Genomic DNA, 21,161 nt, shown 5'->3' with positions numbered 1-21,161 from the left:
CTCCGTGTCCCAGGTGTGGCCTCCTCTGCTGGGCCTCGCCTGGTGCCACGAGAGGCCGGCTCCCCCGCCCGAGTGGGGCTTCCACGGGAAGAGCCCTTCCACCCGCTCAGGGAGATACAGAACCCGGCCCCCGTTGTGTGTGTGTGTGTGTGTGTGTGTGTGTGTCTGTGTGTGTCTCTGTGTGTGTATCTGTGTATCTGTGTATGTGTCTCTGTGTCTCTGTGTGTGTCTCTGTGTCTCTGTGTGTGTGTGTGTGTGTGTGTGTGTGTCTGTGTGTGTGTGACATGGTGCCGGCCTCTGTCCCACACCGTCTGGAGCTCCCTGCCTCCCTCCCGGGGCACCCAGTGACCGTTGGGCCCTGGCTCCGGCCGCTGGCCAGGGGCTGCTCTCGCGTCCTCTCTGGAACCTTGGCCCCGCAGGGGCGTGAAACACCAGATGCTGCCCCCCCCTCGCTCCTCACTGTGCCTGGAGCCCTTCCAGGCATCCGCCCCCGTGTGTGCGTGCCCCACGGCACGCTGCTCGCCCTCTAAGCTTTTAAATAGATGTCATCTGTCTTCTGGACGTTTCTATCCCTTCTCGGACAGCCTCTACACCATAGGCCCCACTCTCTGCCGGAGCTTTAGTCCGTCCTCAGTCGTGCTGGGTTCGGGCCCCCGTGGCGGCAGAACCATCCGGACGCCCCGCCACCCCCGGGTCCCGGGATCCAGGGACCCCACGCCGCTGCCTTGGTCACATCTCCATCCGAGTCTCTTATTGGTGCTTAAGGTGGGAAGTGGCCACTTGGGCTCACTTCCGCCTCCAGGCTCACCTGCTTCTGTCCGTCTCAGGTCACCAGGAACACACCTTCCGTCACTCTCCACATCCCCCCAGCCCGCCCCGTCCATGAAGCGACGACTCGTCCCGCACGAGATGCCTCTGCCTCTGCCTCGCTCCCACCTCTCTGGCCACCGCCCTGACCCGGGCCTCCCTTCCTTGGTCTCGCTCCCTGTAGCCTCTTCTGACCGTCATACGTCTTCTTGCTGGACTAATCCTTGGATCATGCCCTGCGTCCTCAGACACCTTCATTCCCCTTTGCCCTCAGGAGTAAAGTCCCAGATCCTCCAGCCTGGCGTTCAAGGCCTGCCTTCCTTCCTTCCTTCCCTCCCTCCCTCCCTCCCTCCCTTTTCCCAAACAACTACAGGAATATTTCTTTGTCTTTGGCATTCACAACTAATGGCTACAGACACAACACACTTAAAAATTTAATCTGCATTATTGTTTTCTCAATCACTATAGAGATATCAAACACACGTTGAAGTATAGTGTTTCTTTGGTTCTTTGATTTTTGGCTGCATCGGGTCTTAGTTGCGGCACGCGGGATCTTCCGCTGCGGCGCACGGGCTCCAGAACACATGGGCTCTGTAATTTGCGGCACGTGGGCTTAGTTGCCCCGCGGCATGTGGGATCTTAGTTCCCCGACCAGGGATCGAACCCGCGTCCGCTGCATTGGAAGGCGGATTCTTTACCACTGGACCACCAGGGAAGTCCCGAAGTGGAGCTGATTTACCATGCTGTGTTAATGTCTGCTGTACAGCACAGTGATTTAGTTACACACACACACACACACACACACACACATTCTTTCTCATATTCTTTTCCCTTCTGGTTCATCCCAGGATGTGGAATGCAGTCCTCTGTGCTCTACAGTAGGGCCTTGCTGTTTCTCCATCCTGTACACAAGAGTTTGCCTCTGCTCATCCCACCCTCCCACCCCATCCCTTGCCCACCCCTCCCCGTCGGCAACCACCAGCCTCTTCTCTGTGTCTGTGAATCTGTTTCTGTGTTGTAGATGAGTTCATCTGGGTCGCAGTTTAGATTGCTATAGATGGTCAGACTAAGCGAAGTGAGTCAGAAAGAACAGCAAGCGCCGTATGCTATCGAGGCTTTTCTTGCCGCACCTTGCCTGAGCTGAGGCCTCCCTGCCTCTGCCCCCTGGGCCGGCCCAGTGTGGCCCTGACTCTTGGACGCGTGTCCGGAGCCTCTGATGGGCCCTCCTCCTGCTTCCCCCACCCCGCTCGGAGACAGATCTGCCTCGGGGCCCAGCCCGGCGACCACCCGCCAAGCCTCTTCAGTCCCGCCAGCCCCAGAGACCCCGTCTTATGCGAGAGCACTCGCCATGCACCAGCCCCACGCTGCACTGCCGCTTTAGTTCTCACGGGCAGGGGACCCTGATGGTCCCCGTCGTCCCCAGTGAGGACGGCGGGATGTGAGGGGGGAAGGAGCGCCCTCCACCCCTCCCCCCTCTGCGGTCTGGGAGTCGCCCGGCCTGGGCCCTGTCCTGGGGCGCTCACGCCTCCTCCCTTCTACATCTGTGCTGCGCCCCGCCTCGGATGCAGGACCTGGGTGTGGTCGGTACCTCCCGGTGACACCCCACCCTCGGCGCAGCGCGCCAGGGCAAGCCGCGCAGGTGTGTCCCACGACGCTCAGGAGGTGAGGGGGACGGCGGGAGCCTGGAAGCGCCCGTCGCCCCCAGACGAGACCCTCGAGGCCCAGGGAGGTTTGTCCAGGTGGCCACAGGGAGGAACAAGCCCCAGGGCTTCGGAGCTGCGGGCCGTGTCCCTCGCCAGGATGCGTTCCCCCGGACAAGCGGCCTCTCGGCCGGGGTGCCTGGGGCGCACGCGGCCACCCTGGTCGTCGCCGGGCCGCTCGGCTCAGAGGCGAGTGTCCACCCTGCCCACCCGCGTCTCACCACAGAGCCGTCCCCCTTGTCTGCCAGAGACCCCAGGACGGGGCGCGGGGACTGCAGGGGGCACACCGGGTCCCTCTGAATTCCCCCCACCTTTGTGCGTTGCCAGCACCCACCCAGGTGGCTCGAGGGCTGTAACCAAACACCTGTCCAAGCATTGTGCCCGGAGGTTTGCTTCCCACGCAGTCTGGCTGGGAGGCCTCGACGCTGAGATCGGCCTGTTCTTTTCTTCCGTGGGCCCAGAACAGGCCGCCTGTTCTTTTCTTCCGTGGGCCCAGGACAGGCCGGGGCTTAGGTTACAGGGTGCAGAGTGCAGGGACCGATCCCAGCTCACTCGCCGCCCAGCCCCCTTCCAGGGACCTAGAAATCAGACTGATGGCCAGATTGAGCTCGCTTAATGCAGGAAGGCCGTCGCACCGGGAGCCTCTTAACGGCCGGGCAATGGCTCTTCCGAAGGACACACAAGCCCTTGATGCCCTCTGGGTACGGCCGGAATGGCACATCCCGAGCGTTCGGGTGGGCGGAACGTCATGCCAGGGCACAGTCCCTTCCCGCTGCGGTGAGCGCGGCTCCCGGCGTCGGGCCGGGGATGTTGGACGGCTGCCAGGGGGCGGCTCAGCCTCACCCTCGCCTGTGCCTTGCTCCCCAGCCAACCAGAGGAGCCCTCGACCTGGACCAGCTACGTGGGAAAGATGTTCATGGCTGCGACCAACTACCTCCCCACTCAGGTGTCCGACATGATGAACCAGGACAGGGCCTTTGCCACCGGGCGCCTGGGCTTCTCTGGGCACAGGAACATCTGCACCCTCTCTACGTACGTGCAGCGCCACCCCTCATCAGGCACAAACCACTACAGATTTGCTTCCCCAAAGCACAGGTTTACTTGCCCCAGACACACACACACACAGGTTTAAAAGAAAGGCAAGAGAAGGGAGCCAAGAAGGGCACACAAGGTCAGGACCCGCGGCACACCCCGCGGCCGGCCAGCTGCTTTCCCGTCCGGTGGGACCCTTTCTCCGGGGGCTGGGAAGCTGAGCTGGAAGCTGCCATGGGAATTTTAACCCTCTCGTTCCAGTGACACTGTCTTGAAGACAGTTCCCATTTTCACGGAATTATGTAAAAAGGCTCTAGTTCCAAAGTCTAGGTCCAGATACCTATGGGGTCGACAGGTGTTTTATCTAAGACATTAAAAAGTGTTTATTAAAGCCGAACATTTGAAAAATTTTGTAAAACTAGCCAGCAAAGATGGGGGCCAGTTTTGCACCTGCGTCCTTCCTTCTGCTGTTAAAGGCAGAGACACACATAAGGCAGGTAGGCGGACGCTTTTGTTGGCGGGGGAACCTCGCAGAGCAGCAGGGTGTATGCATATCCTTTTGTCTCACCCACACAATTATGGTCAAAGACAAGAAGTCATCCTCAAGCTAGATCCCTAGGACACAACGCAAGGAAATCACCAGAAACCCAGACTCGGGGGTCAGCGGGCTGCGGGTTCGTGGATGTCGGGACAAGACGCCGGTGATGCTCCCGGGGGTGGGGGGGGGGGGCTTTGTCCCTGGAAACGGGTCTGCCGCCATGTACGTTGTCGTCCCAGCACATGTCTTCTTGGCCCTTAGGATCCAGAAGCTGCCGAGGCTCCTGGTGGCATCATCCAGTGGACACCTTTACATCTACAACTTGGACCCTCAGGATGGAGGAGACTGCGTCTTAATCAAGACCCACAGGTGAAGAGCCCAGTTTTCAGAAAGCCGGCCTTTCAAGAGCCGGCTGTGTTGTGCGCCCCTCAGCCCAGAAGAGCGACCAGCCTCAGGGCTCTGGCTTCCCTTCCTCCTTCAGGGGTGGGCCCAGGGGCAGAGCCAGAGGGGGCCCTGCTCGGTGCTGGGCTCACGTGGGGCTCAATAGCATGCAAAATGGGATCTCCCTGCTGGGCCCTCCTCCTCCCGGGGTCCCTCAGACGTAACAGGCGCTCAGAGCCGTGTACCAAACTGAATTGAGACGTTCTCCTGACCTCTGCGGCCAAGGGCAGGGCGACCTCCTGCTGCGGACAGGATGCCCTGAGCTGCCACTGCCCCCTCACCTGGGGCTCCCGGGTGCCCCTGCCTGCGCGTGCCAGGAGGAGCACAGGACCGATCTCGGTTTACTAAACGCCAGAGATGAGAAATCCCGTGATTGGCAGGTGAAGGTCAGGCTGGCCCACGCTGACCTGGCAGGGAACTGACAGGTGTATGCCCTGAACTCCAGGGGCCCAGCACGGGCTTCCGGGTGCTCTGCCTGTTGGAAGCGTCCTGGGCGTGAGGTGATCTCTTTGTCTCTTCCTTCCCGCCCTTCATCGCTGCAATTAGCTTGCTTGGCTCAGGAACTGCCGACGAGAATAAAGAAAATGACCTCAGACCTTCATTACCTCAGTCTTATGCAGCAACTGTAGCCAGACCAAGCCCATCTGCAGCCTCCACGGTGCCAGGTGAGTGGGCACGGGGGAACCTGTGTGACAGTGACCCTCTTCTCCCGTCACCACTGCCTGTGGACGGAGCGCTCCCCCGAACCACGTGTCTCCTCCAGATGAGGCCGTGGGCATAGCCTTAAACGCGGGTCCCAGAACAGGGCCGGCAGAGCCCCCAGTGGTCGCCTCCCCAACAAGTAGTGGGAACCCTTTGCCTCCTGGACGGTTTGTAATCAGGTGGAAAGTTGGAGGAGCCGGGGGCGGGCGGGTGGAGGAGACCAGCCGCCCAGGGGCTTCGGGCCATAAACGGTGAGGATTCGGACTCGTCGGAAGCACAGTCTGTCCCGCGGGTCCCCGGGTGCTCGCTTTGCTGAGGCCCGGCCCCGGGGTCGCGGCCTAAGAACAGACCCCGTGGCTTCTCTCACGTCTCACTGTTGGTTTCCAGGTTATTCTGAGGATGGCGGGGCGCTCCGAGGAGAGGTCATCCCCGAACACGAGTTTGCGGCGGGGCCGGTGTGTCTCGATGACGAGAACGAGTTCCCGCCTGTGAGCGTCGGGAACCCCTAAGGGCGCCAGTCCGCGCGCGTAGACAGAAGCCGCGCCTGTGCGCGGGCCGAGTCCTTTCCCTGCTGTCCCGTCTGTAACAGCTGCTCCTCCCCTAACACCCGGGAAGCCTCAGCGCCCCAGACTAGCCCCCCCGACAGTGGTAGGATATCCACGTACTCGCCCAGGGAGCCTTGGCGGCCTCCCCGCGTTCAAAGGCCCGGACCCCTTGCCTTTGCTTCTTTGGCACTCTCTCTGCTGCTCACAGGGAGAAACTTGTCCGCCTAAGCTCTTAGTTTCCCGCGGTTCCTGAGGTGCTCTGAGCAGAGTATCGCTGCTCTTGTGATGCTGAAGGTGACGCTCCGACAGGGCTGGGCGCTCGCCCTCCTCCGGCTCTGGCGGGACCGACCCCTGTTACTTAGCAGCCACTCGGAGAGCGGAGCGGCGGTGGGAAGCCCCCCGGGCACCTCTGGCCGGGCTCGCCAGCGTCCTGCTTCAGCCCTCCTGGCAGCGAGCGCCCAGGCTTAGCCGGGCGCTGGGCGTGCCTCCTCTCAGCAGCCTGGGGTGGAGAGAAGCTTGTCCCCCTGCTTCTGATTCTTCAAGCTTCCGTTCAGGGCAACATAGGGACCCCTCTTAGGAGCTTCAGTCGGAAAACAGCCCAGACGGTCCACTTGAAGTCGTTTCAAGACGGAAGCAGTGTTTAGGCCAAGGCTTGGAGAGTCAGCTGACTGTCCCTCCTGGAAGCAGAGAGAAGTAGCCATTGGGCATAGATCTTGGGCTGCAGTGTTTTCTCTTGGTCATGATTTTGGGTCAGTTGGATTCCATTTGCCAAAGGATGGAGTGCAGGTCTGGCTTCTCTCTTGCAGAGATCCATAGGACAATCTAGTAAGTCTAGTAAAAGAAAAACAAAAGCTGCTGTGGGACCCTTCGTGCAGGACTGCAGGGCCGTGTTCCTGACTTTCCAAAGGGCTCTGTGGGTTGCAGCTTAAGATTGGCATTTCTGGCTTTTAATAGGTTGTCAAATACAGTGCCAACCAGTAAAGTTTACATTTTAGGGGTGGAAAGCAGTCATTCTTAAAAATACTAATTATACATTTAAAAACGTCTCCCAGTAGCCCTCCCAAGAGACCAGTTGTTTTGCTTTTGGGTTCTCTTGCCCCTACTCGCTATAGCGGGAGCTTTTCTGTCCGCCCCCCAAAAGTTGGTGGTCATTTATCTGAAGTTGTATCTTCCGGGAACCAGAGCAGGTCAGATGCAGTGGGTATACATGTGGAATCTAATGGAATCAGCAATTTTGGTAAAAGTCTGTGACTGCTATAAAAGATTATTAGATTGTTAGATACTTAACTGTAATCAGAGTAGACCTCGAAACCTCTTGTATTTACAGAATTTGGATATCGGCATTCAGAAGGTGATCCCTTGCCAAAGAAAACCTGTATCAGATAATACGTACACCATGCAGATCATTTGGAGTTAAAAAAAAAAAATTGGAGACGCTTAAGAACTAGCACTAAAATGAAAGGCCTGTTTGCTTATTCGGTGCCAGGAAGCCTGGTACAAGCCATTCGTCCTGTCTCCCTCGTAAGGACCAAATGAGTGGAAGTCGGTTTAAACTGCGTCGATTTTTATTTATGTAGAAGGAAGGCTTCCTGCCATTGAGTGTCGATCACTGAACGAGCTTCCCCAGAACGGTCGCTAGGCCCTAGCGATTTCGGAGCAGCCCCCGTGTGCAGCGCCGGTGGTAGGGGTCTCGGAGACCATCAGACCCCAGCCCTGCCCTCATGCCTGCAGGCAGAGCGATGGGGTAGCGGGTGGGCTTCTGCATCTCAGCGCACAAGGATCAGGGGCCTGAGTGCCCCTGGGATGTTCTCGCAAGAGGGACCATATTAGTCATGTCCTCACTGGCAGTAAGAGTCCGCTGGAGACGCTAAGCAACTTCCTCTCTCTGCCTCGGTTCTGAACTGTCATGCCTGTTGCAAACATCTGTCCAGAATCCTCATCTCTCCCCACATTCCTTAACACCTTCCGGGATCCTGACGGATCTTGGGGTCCCAGCTTCTCCCGGACACGAGCCTAGGTTTGCTCGGATAATCTCCGGAGGGGCTCGCTGGGTCATCACTGCTGGTCTTCTTTTTCAAATACACTGACACTAACCTGGGTATGATCCCTCTCGTCTCCTCGGGATTTACTTTGCTCCAAGCACAATGAGAGAAAACAGAATTGATCATTTCTGGTCCCTTAGAAAGATGCTGTATTCAGGAAGGGAGTAGCTTTGGTTTCAGTAACAAGCCAACCTTGACAAGTCTGCATATATTCTGACATTCGTCTTACTCTTGGGACCAAGGGTATTTACTGACATTTTCATGGTGATTTAGCAGTCTGTGTTTACAAGTAAGATGAGCCTTAAAAAAAATAAAAAACAAAAAGCAACCCATAAACATATCAATACACACATATATTTTCACAAAAAGTATTTTCGGAAACTGTGCCACCTCGTCTACACCTAAAGAAGACGGGTGACTCTTCCGTGACCACACGCGAGGGTCGGCCTGTGGACACAGGCGGGAAAGCTGTGCCGGGCCCGGCCTGCCCCCGCCGCCCCCGCGTGGGCACAGGTCTGCTGGCGGTGCAGCCTGCCCGCCAGCCCCTTCCCGGAAAGAGTAAGGCCGTTCTGTTTTGATTTCGGTAGATAATCTTGTGCCGCGGCGATCAGAAGGGCAAAACGAAGCAGTCCTGATGAGCAGCAAGACCGCCCCTGCCAGGCGGTTTTGGAGACGCCGGGGAAGGCGGATGCAAGGCGTGCGGTTGTGTGAGCAGAATGGGGGGTCAGGAACCGGGGACGCGGCTTGCTGCCCAGCAGGCTCTTCTCAGCCCCCGCGGCCGGTGGGTACGGGAGCTGCTGCGAACCCACGTCCTGCCGTTGTTGCAAGTGTGTCCCAGCCAGAGCGTCCACGTGGACGAACCGTCTTGGTCTATAACCCTGGTTTTATATTACAAAGAGCATCCTTTCGAAAGCGTACGCTGCGTAAAAATGTACTTACAGGAGAATCTCTCTGAACGGTATTTCTTGTATACGCCATAGAGAGGCTATTTTAGCCAGGCAAGAGGTTTTTGCAGTGATTGGAATAAATCATTTATGACCTTTCAGTCCCATTTAGGACACTGATAATAAAACCATGGCAATCTCTTTTGACGCTTTAAAACTTTACTTCTTTGTGGTTTCAGAAAGCAGGAAGCACCCCTAAAATCTTTAAAATACGGCCGTTTGACCTGTCGCACGGGGTGGTGGCAGGTGGGGAGGGCCGCGGACTTCTGTGGGCCCTGCTGCTCGTGACCTGGAAGCAGCTCTCACCTTGTCAGGTCTGCACCCCCCGTGCTGCTCAGGGGAGCACCCCCTGGGGAGCTTCCCAGACACGGAGCCCCTCAGGCCCCCCAGCCCACCTGGTCAGAGCGCGCACGGTCACGAGCTCCCAGGAGATCTGTGCGCCTGCGGGAGACAACGAGGTGCTGCTCTGGACACCAGCCGTGATGCGCCTCTGTTCAAACGACCGGCAGAACTGGGCGCGTGTAAAACAAAACGGCAACTAAAACGTATCGAGTGCCTGCTCGGTGTCACGTCACGTGCCAGGCAGGCGCTTTCACGTATCACCCGTTTCATCCTCAAGATCAGCCTGCGGGTTAGGTTAAATAATTGCCCAAGTTCAAAAGCTGGGGCTTGGACCTGGTCTGACTCCTGACTCCAAAGCCCAGGTGCCTTTTCTTACAGCTCGGGCTCGGCATGCCCTCAAGCCGGCACGCGGAAGGGACGGGGCGGGGGGGGGGGGGACACGGAGTGGTGGCTTCAAAACAAACTTCTGAGCCTCATTTTTAAAGCACACATCACTGCGAAGTAGGCAAAACCGCAGTCGGGATGCGAGCCCGCCCGTCTCGCTTCCCGGTATTTCCGTCACGCGGCCTGGCAGCGGCAGGCGGTTTGGTGGGGATTACAGCAGGGAGCCACGGAAGGGTCCTGACTGTAATCCGCCCGGGAGATGTTGTCGCCGGCAATGTCTTCAAGGACCCCCGAGAGAGCCGCTCTGACCTCGGGCAGCACCCTCTGGTACTCGGCGCTGCCCCGCTCCAGAGGCACGGCTTCTGCGACATCACCATCCAGGTTAAAGATGAGGGGGGGCTCGTGGTGCCACTCGGGCCCGACGCTGCCATCGCAGGCTCTGGCCCCACCTGGAGCGGGTGACAACAGAGACCCCGTCAAGCCCAGCGCCAGATTACAAGCGAGTGCAAACACAGCAGGACTCCAGTGTTGCAGCGACCGCGCTCCCTGCCAGAGCAACTGCCTCGAGCATCCGTAATGCTCCATCATCCAGAACCATCTGGACCTGCTCCTGGGACTTGCCTCAGAGCCGCTAAGACACTGACTCAAGTATCTGTCCCCTCTACCCTCTGGGAGTAAATGTGTCTTTTGAAAATTGATTTCTTGAGTCCACAGGACACTCAATTTGGCAAATTAGGCAGGGAGGCCAGGGAAGTCGTTTCCCTTTAGGCTGCGGTTCAGCTTCTTGTCTGAGTTAGAATCTGGCTGTTACGGCGGTCCCCGAAGACGGGTGACGAAAACGTTTGGAGCGATGGCCGCCTCCTTGGCTGTTAATGATTCAGATGACTTTTTTTCCCCCCCTTTTCCGTACTAAAAGTAGTTAAGACTTCTGACAGGAATAAATACAATATAATTATATCAACAAAAGGAATTCAGGCAGAGGACAGCCCTGGGACACACAGGCAATCCTGAACATTTCCTTTGCCTCTGGTCCCCTTAGCAGGGAAACGTGAACAAGGTAGACGTTCACCAGCCGCTCAGGGGGAAGCAGAGCCCTGAGGGGTGAGAGAATTTTTTCCACCGGCCCCTCCTACAGGGGACCCTGTGGGATGGAACGCTCGACAGCATCCTTACGAAAAGCACAGCTGTGTGATGAGGACGGTCCAGCTGACAACTTTCTATCCCACCCCCCGCTACAAGCTGAGAGCCTGAAGCCCAAGTGCAACTCAGTAAAAGCAAATCTCCACGGAGGAGCCACAGTCACACCACGGGAGGACGCAGCTTTCACTCTGGGCCAATCTGAACAGAAACATAAAGTGTGAAACACTGAGAGGGAAGAATGGGTAGATCACGCCGCCTTCAGGAAGCCCTCTGGTATTGCTTCTCCTCCTGGGATGGGTTTCAGTTTGCCCAACAGAGAGAGAGTCGTTGTCTAGTGTTTGGAGCTGAAGTTGGCTCTTCTTCTTCGCCAATAAACAGAGGCGACGTGAGCTCTGGCAATCAGTCAAGCGAAGGTGGGGACTGACTCCTCTTATAAAAATTAAAGGCTTCCACTTAAGGGAATAGTGGAGTAGCTCACATAAAACTCATCCTCCCATAGACGACAATTTTAAGTTCTGGGCAACATACGGAAAAAACCCAACCAATTGAAGGCACCAGAAAATCATCCATGCAGGCAGAAAGGAATTTGATTTTTGAAAGCAGGAGGCCGCACGGGGCGGGGTCTGTGTTTAAGTGTTTTCCCCTGGGGACAACCCCCTACCCACCCAGTCAGAGCAGCGTGGAGCAGCTAAAGCCCCAGGAGGGGGCTGCGGTCTCTTTGGCATGAGGTGTCAGGGGACAGAGTTCAGAGCTGCCACCACGGATGAAAATTGGTGGGCAAAATCCTGGGAAGGAGAGAGCCGGAGAGGGGAAGGCTTAAGATCTGCAAATAAACTCCCTTCAAAACCTTGGCTGACCCCTGAGCTGGGCATGCACAGATTCTAGCAACAGCTACAAGTCTGAAGAGCCCAGCACGCATTTCTGTGCTACCCAGTGCAGAGAAGGTAGAATTTAGAGCGTGAATTCTGTTAAGTTAGAAAGGCTTGATAAACACTTCATATTTTCCATTGAAGTCCCAAAAGGTTCATGCTAGGAGTAAAGACTGTATCCCGGAATGAAGGCGTTTACCTAAGATTAAGGATAAAATCCAACAGAGCCCAGTTCTGACAAAGCATAAAATCAAGCCTCCTCAAGTTTAAGGGGATTAGGCAGTAATTAACTGCCCGTGAGAACCAAAGTCAACACTCCTCAGACTGAAAGTCAGAATCTCTACAATGCATCACACACAATGTCCAGTTTTTAAAAACGACTCAATAGGAAACTTCTAGTTTCTGGTCCAGCATTTGGAGCTTTGGAAGTCAGCCCTCCATCCTAACAAGTAAAAAGCTGAACAAAACTAAAAAGTCAGTGACTCTTCTTAGATCCATCAGAGAAGTGAGGTCACAGGGCAAACCTCTGCCCCCCAAACTGGAGACAGACAGGTGAATACAGAGAATCACAACATACCAGAGCAGAAACCCACAAGCAGGCACCTCTGGGAACCAGTGCCCTGGTAGGAAAACCCGAACTGTGATTAACAAATGGCAGGAGGTTCAGTGTGGGTGAGTCTAAGAGTTAAAAACCCCATGGGGGGGGGTGGGAGTCATCTTTTAGATGAAAATCCTAAGAAAAAAGAAAAAAATAAACACCAGTGATCAAAAACACTGTAACAGAAATAAGAATAAGAATACCTTTGATGGGCTCGTTCGTAGATTCCACGGCTGAGGACAGAATCTCTGAGCTTGAGGGTATCTCAAAAGAAGCTTCCAAAGTTGAAAAGCAAAGAGGGAAAAAAATCTGCAAAACGCAGAGCAGAATATCCAAGAACTGTGAGGAAACTACAAAAAGTGTAACGGGAACCCTAGAAAGAGAAGAATGAGTGAAAGGAACAGAAGAAATCTATGCAACTATAATGACTGAGATTTCCTCCAAATTCATGTCAGACACCAAACCGCAGATCAAGGAAGCTCAGAGACCCTGAGAAAGACCCTGTCAAGAGAACAAGAAGTCAAGCCACAGACGAGAAGAACATTTTTTCACAAGGCATATCTGATAAAGGGCTGTTATCCAAAATACACAAAGGACTCTTCGATCTCAACAATCAGGATGGTGAGAAGGAGAACCTGAACGGCACCTCACCCAAGGAGACACGCAGTTAGCGGACAAGCATATGCAAGGGTGCGCAACGCTGTACGTCATCAGTGGTTGCAAACTGAATAAGACCCCACGACACACCTATTAGAGTGGCCAAAACGACAAACAGTGGCGACACCAAACGCCGGTGAGGCTGTGGGGCAGCAGGAACTGTCGTTCACTGCTGCGGGGGATGCGGAACAGTGCCACGACCTTGCAAGACACCTGGGTGGTTTCTTACAAAATAAATACACTCTAACCGAACGATCTAGCAGTCACACTTCTTGTTATTTACTCAAATGAGTTTATGTCCACAAAAAGACCCCCACGTGGATGTTTACAGCATAACTGTCAAAACGGTTTACTCATAATTGTGAAAACTTGGAAGCAAGCAAGACTTTCTTCAGTGGGTGAATGCATAAATAAACTGTGGTACATCCAGGCAAGAGAATATTTTATTCAGCATTGAAAACAAATAAGCTCAAGCCATGAAAAGACGTGGAGAAGCCTTAAAATGCTATTTTAGTCAGCCTAGGCTGCCATAACAAAATACCATAGACTGGGTGGCTTAAATAATAGAAATTTATCTTCTCACAGTTCTGGAGGCTACAAGTCCAAGATCAAGGTTCTTGAAAATTTGGTTTCTGGCGAGGGTTCTCTTCCCTGGCTTGCAGACAATAGAGATACAAAAAAACCTCGGTAAATACTAGCAAACTGATTTCAGCAGCATATAAAAAGGGTTATACACCATGTCCAAGTGGGATTTATCCCACGGATGCAAGGTTGGTTCAACATATGAAAATCAGTCAGTGTAAAGCAATGTATATTCATAGAACAAAAGACAAAAAAATGATCATCTCAATAGATGCAGAAAAAGCATTTGACAAAATCCCACACTCTGTCATGATATAAACACTCAAGAAACTAGGAATAAAAAGGAACTTCCTCAACCTGATAAAAATTATCTGTGAGGGGCTTCCCTGGTGGCGCAGTGGTTGAGAATCTGCCTGCTAATGCAGGGGACACGGGTTCGAGCCCTGGTCTGGGAAGATCCCACATGCCGCGGAGCAACTAGGCCCGTGAGCCACAACTACTGAGCCTGCGCGTCTGGAGCCTGTGCTCCGCAACGAGAGAGGCCGTGATAGTGAGAGGCCCGCGCACCGTGATGAAGAGTGGCCCCCACTTGCCGCAACTAGAGAAAGCCTTCGCACAGAAACGAAGACCCAACACAGCCATAAATGGATAAATAAATAAGTAAATAAAAATTTAAAAATAACAATAAATAAATAAAGCAAATAATTAAAAAAAAAACTCTATAAAAAAAAATTATCTGTGGGAAACCCAGAGCTAACATCATACTTAGTGAGGGAAGACTGAAAGCTTTCTCCCTAAGATCAAGAACAAGACATGAATGTCCACTGTCACCACTTTTATTCAACATTGTACTGGAGGTTCTAGCCAGAGAAATTAGGCAAGACCCAGAAGCAGAAGGCATGCAGACTGGGGAGGAAAGAGTGAAACCACCTCTATTTGTTGATGAAATGATCTTATATAGAGAAAAGCAAATGGTCAAAACTCTCCAGTTAAAAAGCAGAGCCTGATCAAACTGGGTGAAAAAGCAAGATTCCTTTCTTTCCTGCCTACAGAGATGCATTTTAAATATAAAAGCAGTTGAGTTGAAAGGAACAAAATAGATATATCACACAAACAGTAAGCACAGGAAACTGGAGTGGCTATGTTAACATTAGACAAAACATACTTCACGATATGGAGTACCAAGATAACGAGGGATATTTCACAAGGATCAAGAGTCAGTTTTTAAGGAAGACAAAACTAAAGGGAAATATAGACAATCTACATCCTAAATGGAGATTTTTAAAACGCTTCTCTCAATAATTGATAGAACAGCTAGACAAAAAGCCGGGAGGGATATAGATGATCTAAACAACTATCAACACCTCCACCTGATTGAAATTTATGGAACATTATACACAAGAACTGCAGAATACACATTTGCTTCACTTCCACATGGTATGTTCACCTAGACAGACCATCTGCAGGGCCATAAAATAAGTCTCAGTAAGTTTCAAAAGATTGAAAACTTCCAGAGTATGTTTTCTGATCACAATAAAATTAAATTAGAAATGACAAAGATAAGAGAGCTAAAAAAGGCCCCCAAAATTTGGAAATTAAGCAACAGCTTTCTAAATGACCTATGAGTCAAGGAAGAAATTAGACAAGATACTAGAAAATATTTCCAACTAGATAATGAAAGTAAAACACAGAATTTGGGAGATACAGATAAAGCAATGCTTAAAGGGAAAACTGTAGCTATAAACGCTTATATTTGAACATGAGAAAGGTTTAAAATTAATTATATAAATGTCCTCTTTAGTAAACTAGAATAAGGAGAGTAAAGTAAGTAAAGAAGGAATGGAAATAAAAGCAGGAATCATGACATAGAAAACGATAAAGGAAATTAACAGAGATAAAAGTTGCTTCATTAAAGATTAATTAAAAGGATAATGAGGGAATATTATGAACAATTTTAGGCCAGTAAATTTGACAACTCAGATGAAATGGACAAATTATTTTAACAACTTACCAAAGCTGATACAAGAAGAAATTAAAAATCTGAATAGCCCTATACCTATTAAAGAAATTAAATTGATAACCAAGAACTTTTCCATCAAGAAACCTCCAGGTCCAAAGAGTTTCACAGATGAATTCAATCAGACATGAAAGAAATAATACCAATCTCCTATAGCCCCTTCCAGAAAACAGAGAAAGGAACACTTCCCAACTAATTTCCCAAGGTTAGCAAAACCCTGATACCTAACCCCGACACAGACATTGCAGGAAAGGAAAATTACAGACAAAATCTCGGCAAATCAAATCCATCAATATATAAAAAGAAGAATACATCACAACTGAATTTATCCAGGAATGTAAAGTTGACCTAACATCTGAAAACCAATCGATGTAATTCACAGCATTAAGAGGGTCCTTATGCAAGTATATACATTTATAATAACTCATCAAATCATGCCGTTTAGGTTTGTGGCTTTCACTGTGTGTAAAGTTTTCCTCAATTACTCTTTTGAAAAAGGAAAAAACAATAAGATCACTTAATTCTAGGCCACACACCAAAACAGACTAGCTGCCTTTTAAAGCTGCTCCTAGTTCACGACCCCAAAAATCACACCCTCCTCATAGAGGGACACACACATCTTTCTCTGATCTAATGGAGTAGATGTCAGTTCACCTCACTTATCCCAAAGCAGTTTTATGTAATTAGCACGCAGATTTTCAGGGACGGGGATGGGGGAAAGGAGGAATCAGAGCACATCCAGGCTTCATCCTATTTCATCCTATTCGCCTCCCATCTGTTGAGATTTCCATTCTTCCCTTGCTAACTTTCCTGGGAGTTTGGTGATGCCTCAGAAGAACAGACCTCCCCTGGGTATCATGATTCCTGTCTGACTGTGATCATTTCAAACAGTCCTATTACTTCATAGTAGCGTTTATGATCCCAGCACCGTGAAGACAAGGGCTTTCTGGCTGGGTTATGACTTCTGAAATTAACTCAGCCTGGAGAGACCATACCTCTGAGACAGAGTAATGTAAGGGCTGTAATCTAGACACTTTCCATCTGAAAGAATAACAAACATCTCACTGGTTTGCACTTTAGGTCTTGGAAAGTCGAAGATTCTTGTGGCATTTTTAATATCCTTCAAGTGATGAACTCAAAGAACTTGTTTGGTTTTTATGCCACATTTTCTTTGGGGTCACTTATTCACCCTCAGGGCAAATAAATTTTTCTTCTTTATTATATAATTCTTTGGAAAGCTCTAACCTTAAATAAGTGAATCAGGACTTCCCTGGTGGCACAGTGGTTAAGAATCCGCCTGCCAACGCAGGGGACACAGGTTCGGGCCCTGGTCTGGGAAGATCCCACATGCTGCGGAGAAACTAAGCCCGTGCGCCGCAACTACTGAGCCTGCGCTCTAGAGACCGAGAGCCACAACTACTGAAGCCCGTGTGTTTAGAGCCCGTGCTCCGCCACAAGAGAAGCCACCCCTATGAGAAGCCCGCACACGGCAACGAAGAGTGGCCCCCGCTCGCCGCAACTAGAGAAAGCCTGCGCGCAGAAACGAAGACTCAACACAGCCAAAAATAAATAAATTAAATAAATACATAAATAAATAAATTCATTTAAAAAAAAGAAATTGAGTTAAAAAGAATAAATAACTGAATCAAATTGGAATCCACATCAGATCCCAGATTTGGGTGAGGGTTTTTTTTGGGGGGGTGTGGGGCGCTGGGGGGAGCTTGTTTTTCATTCATTAAAAAAAAGTGTTAGGGTTCCTACCAGATGCAAGATTCTGTGCCAAGCATGTCAAGACAACAACGATTAAAGAGCTTACAGAGGCTGAGTTTAGAGAGCTTAAAGCTACTAGAAGAAATAAAAGATGTACTTAAATAACTGGCATATATGGCAGAATGTGGTAAATACTGGAGTTCTCCATATCCTACCCAGCTGGGAAGACGAGAAGTTCTACAATGCAGGTGGCCTTAAAAGCTGAGAGGGATTTTAATCTGGAGGCCAGGGAAAAGGACCGTCGCTCTTGGAGAACTAAGACTAGGAAAGTATAGGGACCCAGGGTGGAGGGAGTCCGAATTCAGTTGGAAGCAAAAAGCCATTGCAAGACTTTGAGAACCATGCTGATCTGCTATCACCTTTCTAAAATATACGTTTAAGACGGTCACAGGGTGAGCCAAGAAGGAGAGAGACTTGGGTTTGCTAAATAGACCTCTAACATCTATTTTCTGAAACAGTCTCTTGCTTCAAAATATCTCTAAGCTCGCACTGAATGTTCAGCCAGACTGGCATTGAAAGCATAACCGTGGGATGAAATGTTTTTCATGTGAAAAAGTGGACATTGTGGATGTGCTGGACCAGCTCTGAGCTGGCTGGAGACCTAGGCGAACAGCAGAAAGGCCTTATTAGCGTACCTGTAGGTACAGAGGGCCTGGGCAGGGCCCTTGCGTGTTGAGCCCTCCTTCTGGGCCCGGGTTTGGGGCGGCACCATCGGAGATGCTGAGAGCACCCTGAAAGGGGGCAGCCCCCATCATCCGGAGGCCTGAGCGAGAGTCTGGGTGGGACAGGGCCCCTCAGTAACTCACCGGTGACGAAGAAGGCCTTGTACTGCTCCAGGCGGACAGTCTGAAGGGCTCCGTCCTCTCCGGCCGCCCCACTGTTGGGGTGAAACAGCACCTGGGAAAGGGGGGCAGGGCTTACAAATAAGAAAACCATGCTAGAGGCTCCCTGGAAAGCATTACTTTCTTTTTTCTTTTTTTTGGCCGCGCTGCGCGGCACACGGGATCTTAGTTCCATTGGAAGCGCAGAATCTTAACCACTGGACCGCCAGGGAAGTCTCAGCATTACTTTCTTTGTAGCGTCCCTGTTCCCCATCACCCGCCAAACCCACCCTCTGACACCCAGCCCAGCCCGAAACACAGACACAGGCCTGTGGTCTACACCATCCAACTCCCGGGAGCCTGTGTGAAAGAGCTGTTTTTGCTAGTCAATTAATCGGAGTGGGTTACAGCTCTGCTTGGATTCCTAGGCCAGTACTAGCCATGTCATCTGCAGGGTCCAGCGCAAGATGAGAATGAGAGAAACCTTGTCCAAAAATTAAGAATTTCAACTGTATAGCACAAGGAATTACACTAAATATCCTGTGACAAACCATAATGGAAAAGAATATGAAAAAGAATGTATATACGTGTATAAACGAATCACTTTGCTGTGCAGCAGAAATTAACCCAACATTGTACATCAACTATACTTCAGCAAAATAAATTTCCTTTTCTTTTAAAATTTTTATTCATTTATTTATTTATTTTTGGCTGCGTTGGGTCTTCGTTGCTGCACATGGGCTTTCTCTAGTTGCGGCAAGCAGGGGCTACTCTTCGGTGAGGTGCGCGGGCTTCTCATTGCGGTGGCTTCTCTTGCTGTGGAGCACGGGCTCTAGGCACGTGGGTTTCAGTAGTTGTGGCACGTGGGCTCAGTAGTTGTGGCTCGCGGGCTCTAGAGCGCAGGCTCAGTAGTTGCGGCGCACGGGCTTAGTTGCTCCGTGGCATGTGGGATCTTCCCGGACCAGGGCTCGAACCTGTGTCCCCTGCCTTGGTAGGCGGATTCTTAACCACTGCGTCACCAGGGATGTCCCAAAATAAATTTCTTAAAAAGCTATTTTCTTTTAATTACTACCCCCCCCCCCACACACACACAAAATTAAGAATTTCAAGGTGGCCACAGCACATGTGCTTTAAAGGAAACACAGGGTCCTTCTAAGTGCGGGTCCCTCTGTGACAGCAGGGGTCACCCACCCAGGAGGCCGGCCCCCGCCTGAGCCCCACCCCTCAGGGTCAAGACGGGGCCTGGGATCTGCATGTTTTAGAAATATTCCCAGGGAGCCTGACACAGATTGGTGGTGATCCTTGGATCTCTTTGAAAAAAGGCTTCTTCAGCATCCAGTCGACTCTCTGACTCTCACGTGAGGGCGTCTCCGTGTGATTTCTCCAGAACTGGGCACGGCCTTCCCTCCAAACACAGATCACCTTTGACTCCGTCCTACCGCACTCAGACCGAGCAAGTCATCAATGAAGGAAACCTTCCAACTCCACGCTTCCACTGCAGGGGGCACGGGTTCGATCCCTGGTCGGGGAACTAAGATCCTGCAAGTCAAGTGGCGTGGCCCCCCAAATAAAAAAATAAAAAGAATCACCCTCCAGAATGGAAACACCTAGTTCAGGGTTCCCAAGGACAAGGTGTGGTAGAAAATAAATGACCAGCATCCTTGGTAAGTTGGTGGCTTTGGGCTGGAAACGTGAGACCGCCTTGGTATGAATCATGACCGATATATATCACTGGAAAGGCGCTTACGTGATTCAAAGTTTCCATGGAGCTAAAAAAAAAAAAAAAAAAAATGAGAAACATCTGTTGGAGCGGTAAACAGCTGTCCCCCCAAGTTTCCCGGCTCCGAAAGGATGCCAGCGAGGGTGGGGCTCCTCCCACACCTGCTGCTTCCGTGCTCTCGTGACAGGGCCTGCCAGGTCCCCAGCCGGCGTGATGACAGCAGGCTCCTTCCAAACAGGAAGAGAAGTCGTAACTCAAAACCCTCACTTCTTCCAACCCTGAAGGAAGCCAAGCCTCTCACCACAGGAGGCTGTTTTGTTTCCTTCTGGAGAGGGCAGGAAGTGGGGGACTTGGGAAATCTATTGTCAACAGATCTAGGATGTACTCAGACATCCAGGAGATGGGAGTCCAGGCCCGCGGGTTCGAGCCATTGACATTATGGCTCAGTAACAGAAACAGAAATTCCATAAGCAGGGGCTGCCGTGTGCTGGACATTCATTTGGTGTTACCAGGCGCCACTTCCAGAATCCAAGAGCAAGCAGAATGGCTCGCTCTCAGGAGGGCGGATGGATTTTGGAGAACTCGTATATGCCCTTCTTTTCCCCTCTGAGCAGACTGATTATGGCGTTCTTGTTTATATCAACATAGGAAGGAGGCTGGCAAATTTACACATGAATCACAGCTGAAGACATTTCCTCTCCAGAGGACACCCGGTCCGAATTTCAAAGATAACTTTATCTTCTGCAAACATGTTGCATCTTCTTGGTTGCCTTTCTTACCTGTTTGCTTTGTTTTCTTTTGTTTTGCTTTTTCAAGCAGGGAGCACCTCCTTACCTCTCTGGAGGCTGGTGCCCACCCCAGAAGGAGGGGTCTCCCACCCCTTCAAGTCGGGGTGCACAGACCCAGGTCTCCAAAGGCCGTCAGCCTCGTGCCAGCCGCTCCGGACAGCATCTTTTGCCACTAGGGGGCCTCCCTTATCCCTAAGAGAAGTGATCAGCGGTGCAGAGACCAAGACCCGACTGACTTCCGTTTCTACAATGTATGGTCTCCAGGGATGGACCAAGCCTTGTATGACCACACAGCCCCAGACTGGTCGTGACGGGACAGATGCAGAGACATTAAGAAGCCTTCCCTGGGCTGACAGTTTCTGGACTCGGTCATGGCAACCTGGGGCTGAGGTAGTAGGACTTGACCAGCAGTGGAGCTGCAACCTCCAAATTCCATCTGGGAAGCAGGCGAGCCTAGAGTGGGATGCCTGCCCCCAGGCTGTGCACCCTCTCCTGCCCGCTCCCCTCTCCCCCTTTGTGGTTGCCCTCGTTGCCTGGACACAGACCCCTCCAGACCAGAAGCAGAACGGTCTGCAGGTGCAGGAATACCCAGCATGGCATCAGCAACCCTAGCTGTCCATGAAGTGGGTGGTGAGACCGCTCAGCAGGAAGACCTACAGCCCAGCATTTGCTTGTAAACCTCTCCGCGCAGGACCTGGGGAGGGTGCCAGGGCTTACGTGGC

At 51.8% G+C, this 21,161-nt stretch overlaps 2 protein-coding genes across 9 annotated transcripts in view; one reads left to right on the top strand and one right to left on the bottom strand.

The window, feature by feature from the left end:
- Nucleotides 1–8,892, top strand: part of WIPI1 (WD repeat domain, phosphoinositide interacting 1) — a 30,287-nt gene extending 21,395 nt beyond the window's left edge. Inside the window, exons 9-13 of one of the 2 annotated variants that reach the window (XM_036837995.1) lie at nt 3,375–3,539; nt 4,339–4,446; nt 5,065–5,183; nt 5,608–5,708; nt 8,395–8,583. In XM_036837995.1, the coding sequence (XP_036693890.1) occupies nt 3,375–3,539; nt 4,339–4,446; nt 5,065–5,183; nt 5,608–5,708; nt 8,395–8,442 (541 nt within the window). In that variant the 3' untranslated portion in view covers nt 8,443–8,583. Of the gene's footprint in view, nt 1–3,374; nt 3,540–4,338; nt 4,447–5,064; nt 5,184–5,607; nt 5,709–8,394 lie in introns of both variants that reach the window. The other variant, XM_036837994.1, reaches the window with a different exon arrangement.
- An 85-nt stretch (nt 8,893–8,977) lies between these two features.
- Nucleotides 8,978–21,161, bottom strand: part of ARSG (arylsulfatase G) — a 118,262-nt gene continuing 106,078 nt past the window's right edge. For all 7 annotated transcript variants that reach the window (XM_036837987.1, XM_036837992.1, XM_036837993.1 and 4 more), the window contains 2 exons: nt 17,917–18,007; nt 8,978–9,926 (listed from right to left, as the gene is read on the bottom strand). In XM_036837987.1, coding sequence (XP_036693882.1) covers nt 9,652–9,926; nt 17,917–18,007 — 366 coding nt within the window. In that variant the 3' untranslated portion in view covers nt 8,978–9,651. The remainder of the gene's footprint in view (nt 9,927–17,916; nt 18,008–21,161) is intronic.

Source organism: Balaenoptera musculus, chromosome 20 (assembly GCF_009873245.2).
Source record: "Balaenoptera musculus isolate JJ_BM4_2016_0621 chromosome 20, mBalMus1.pri.v3, whole genome shotgun sequence".
NCBI classification, from domain to species: Eukaryota; Metazoa; Chordata; class Mammalia; order Artiodactyla; family Balaenopteridae; genus Balaenoptera; species Balaenoptera musculus.
The sequence above is the reverse complement of the archived record's forward strand: the minus strand, read 5'-3'. Positions and strand labels throughout refer to the sequence as shown.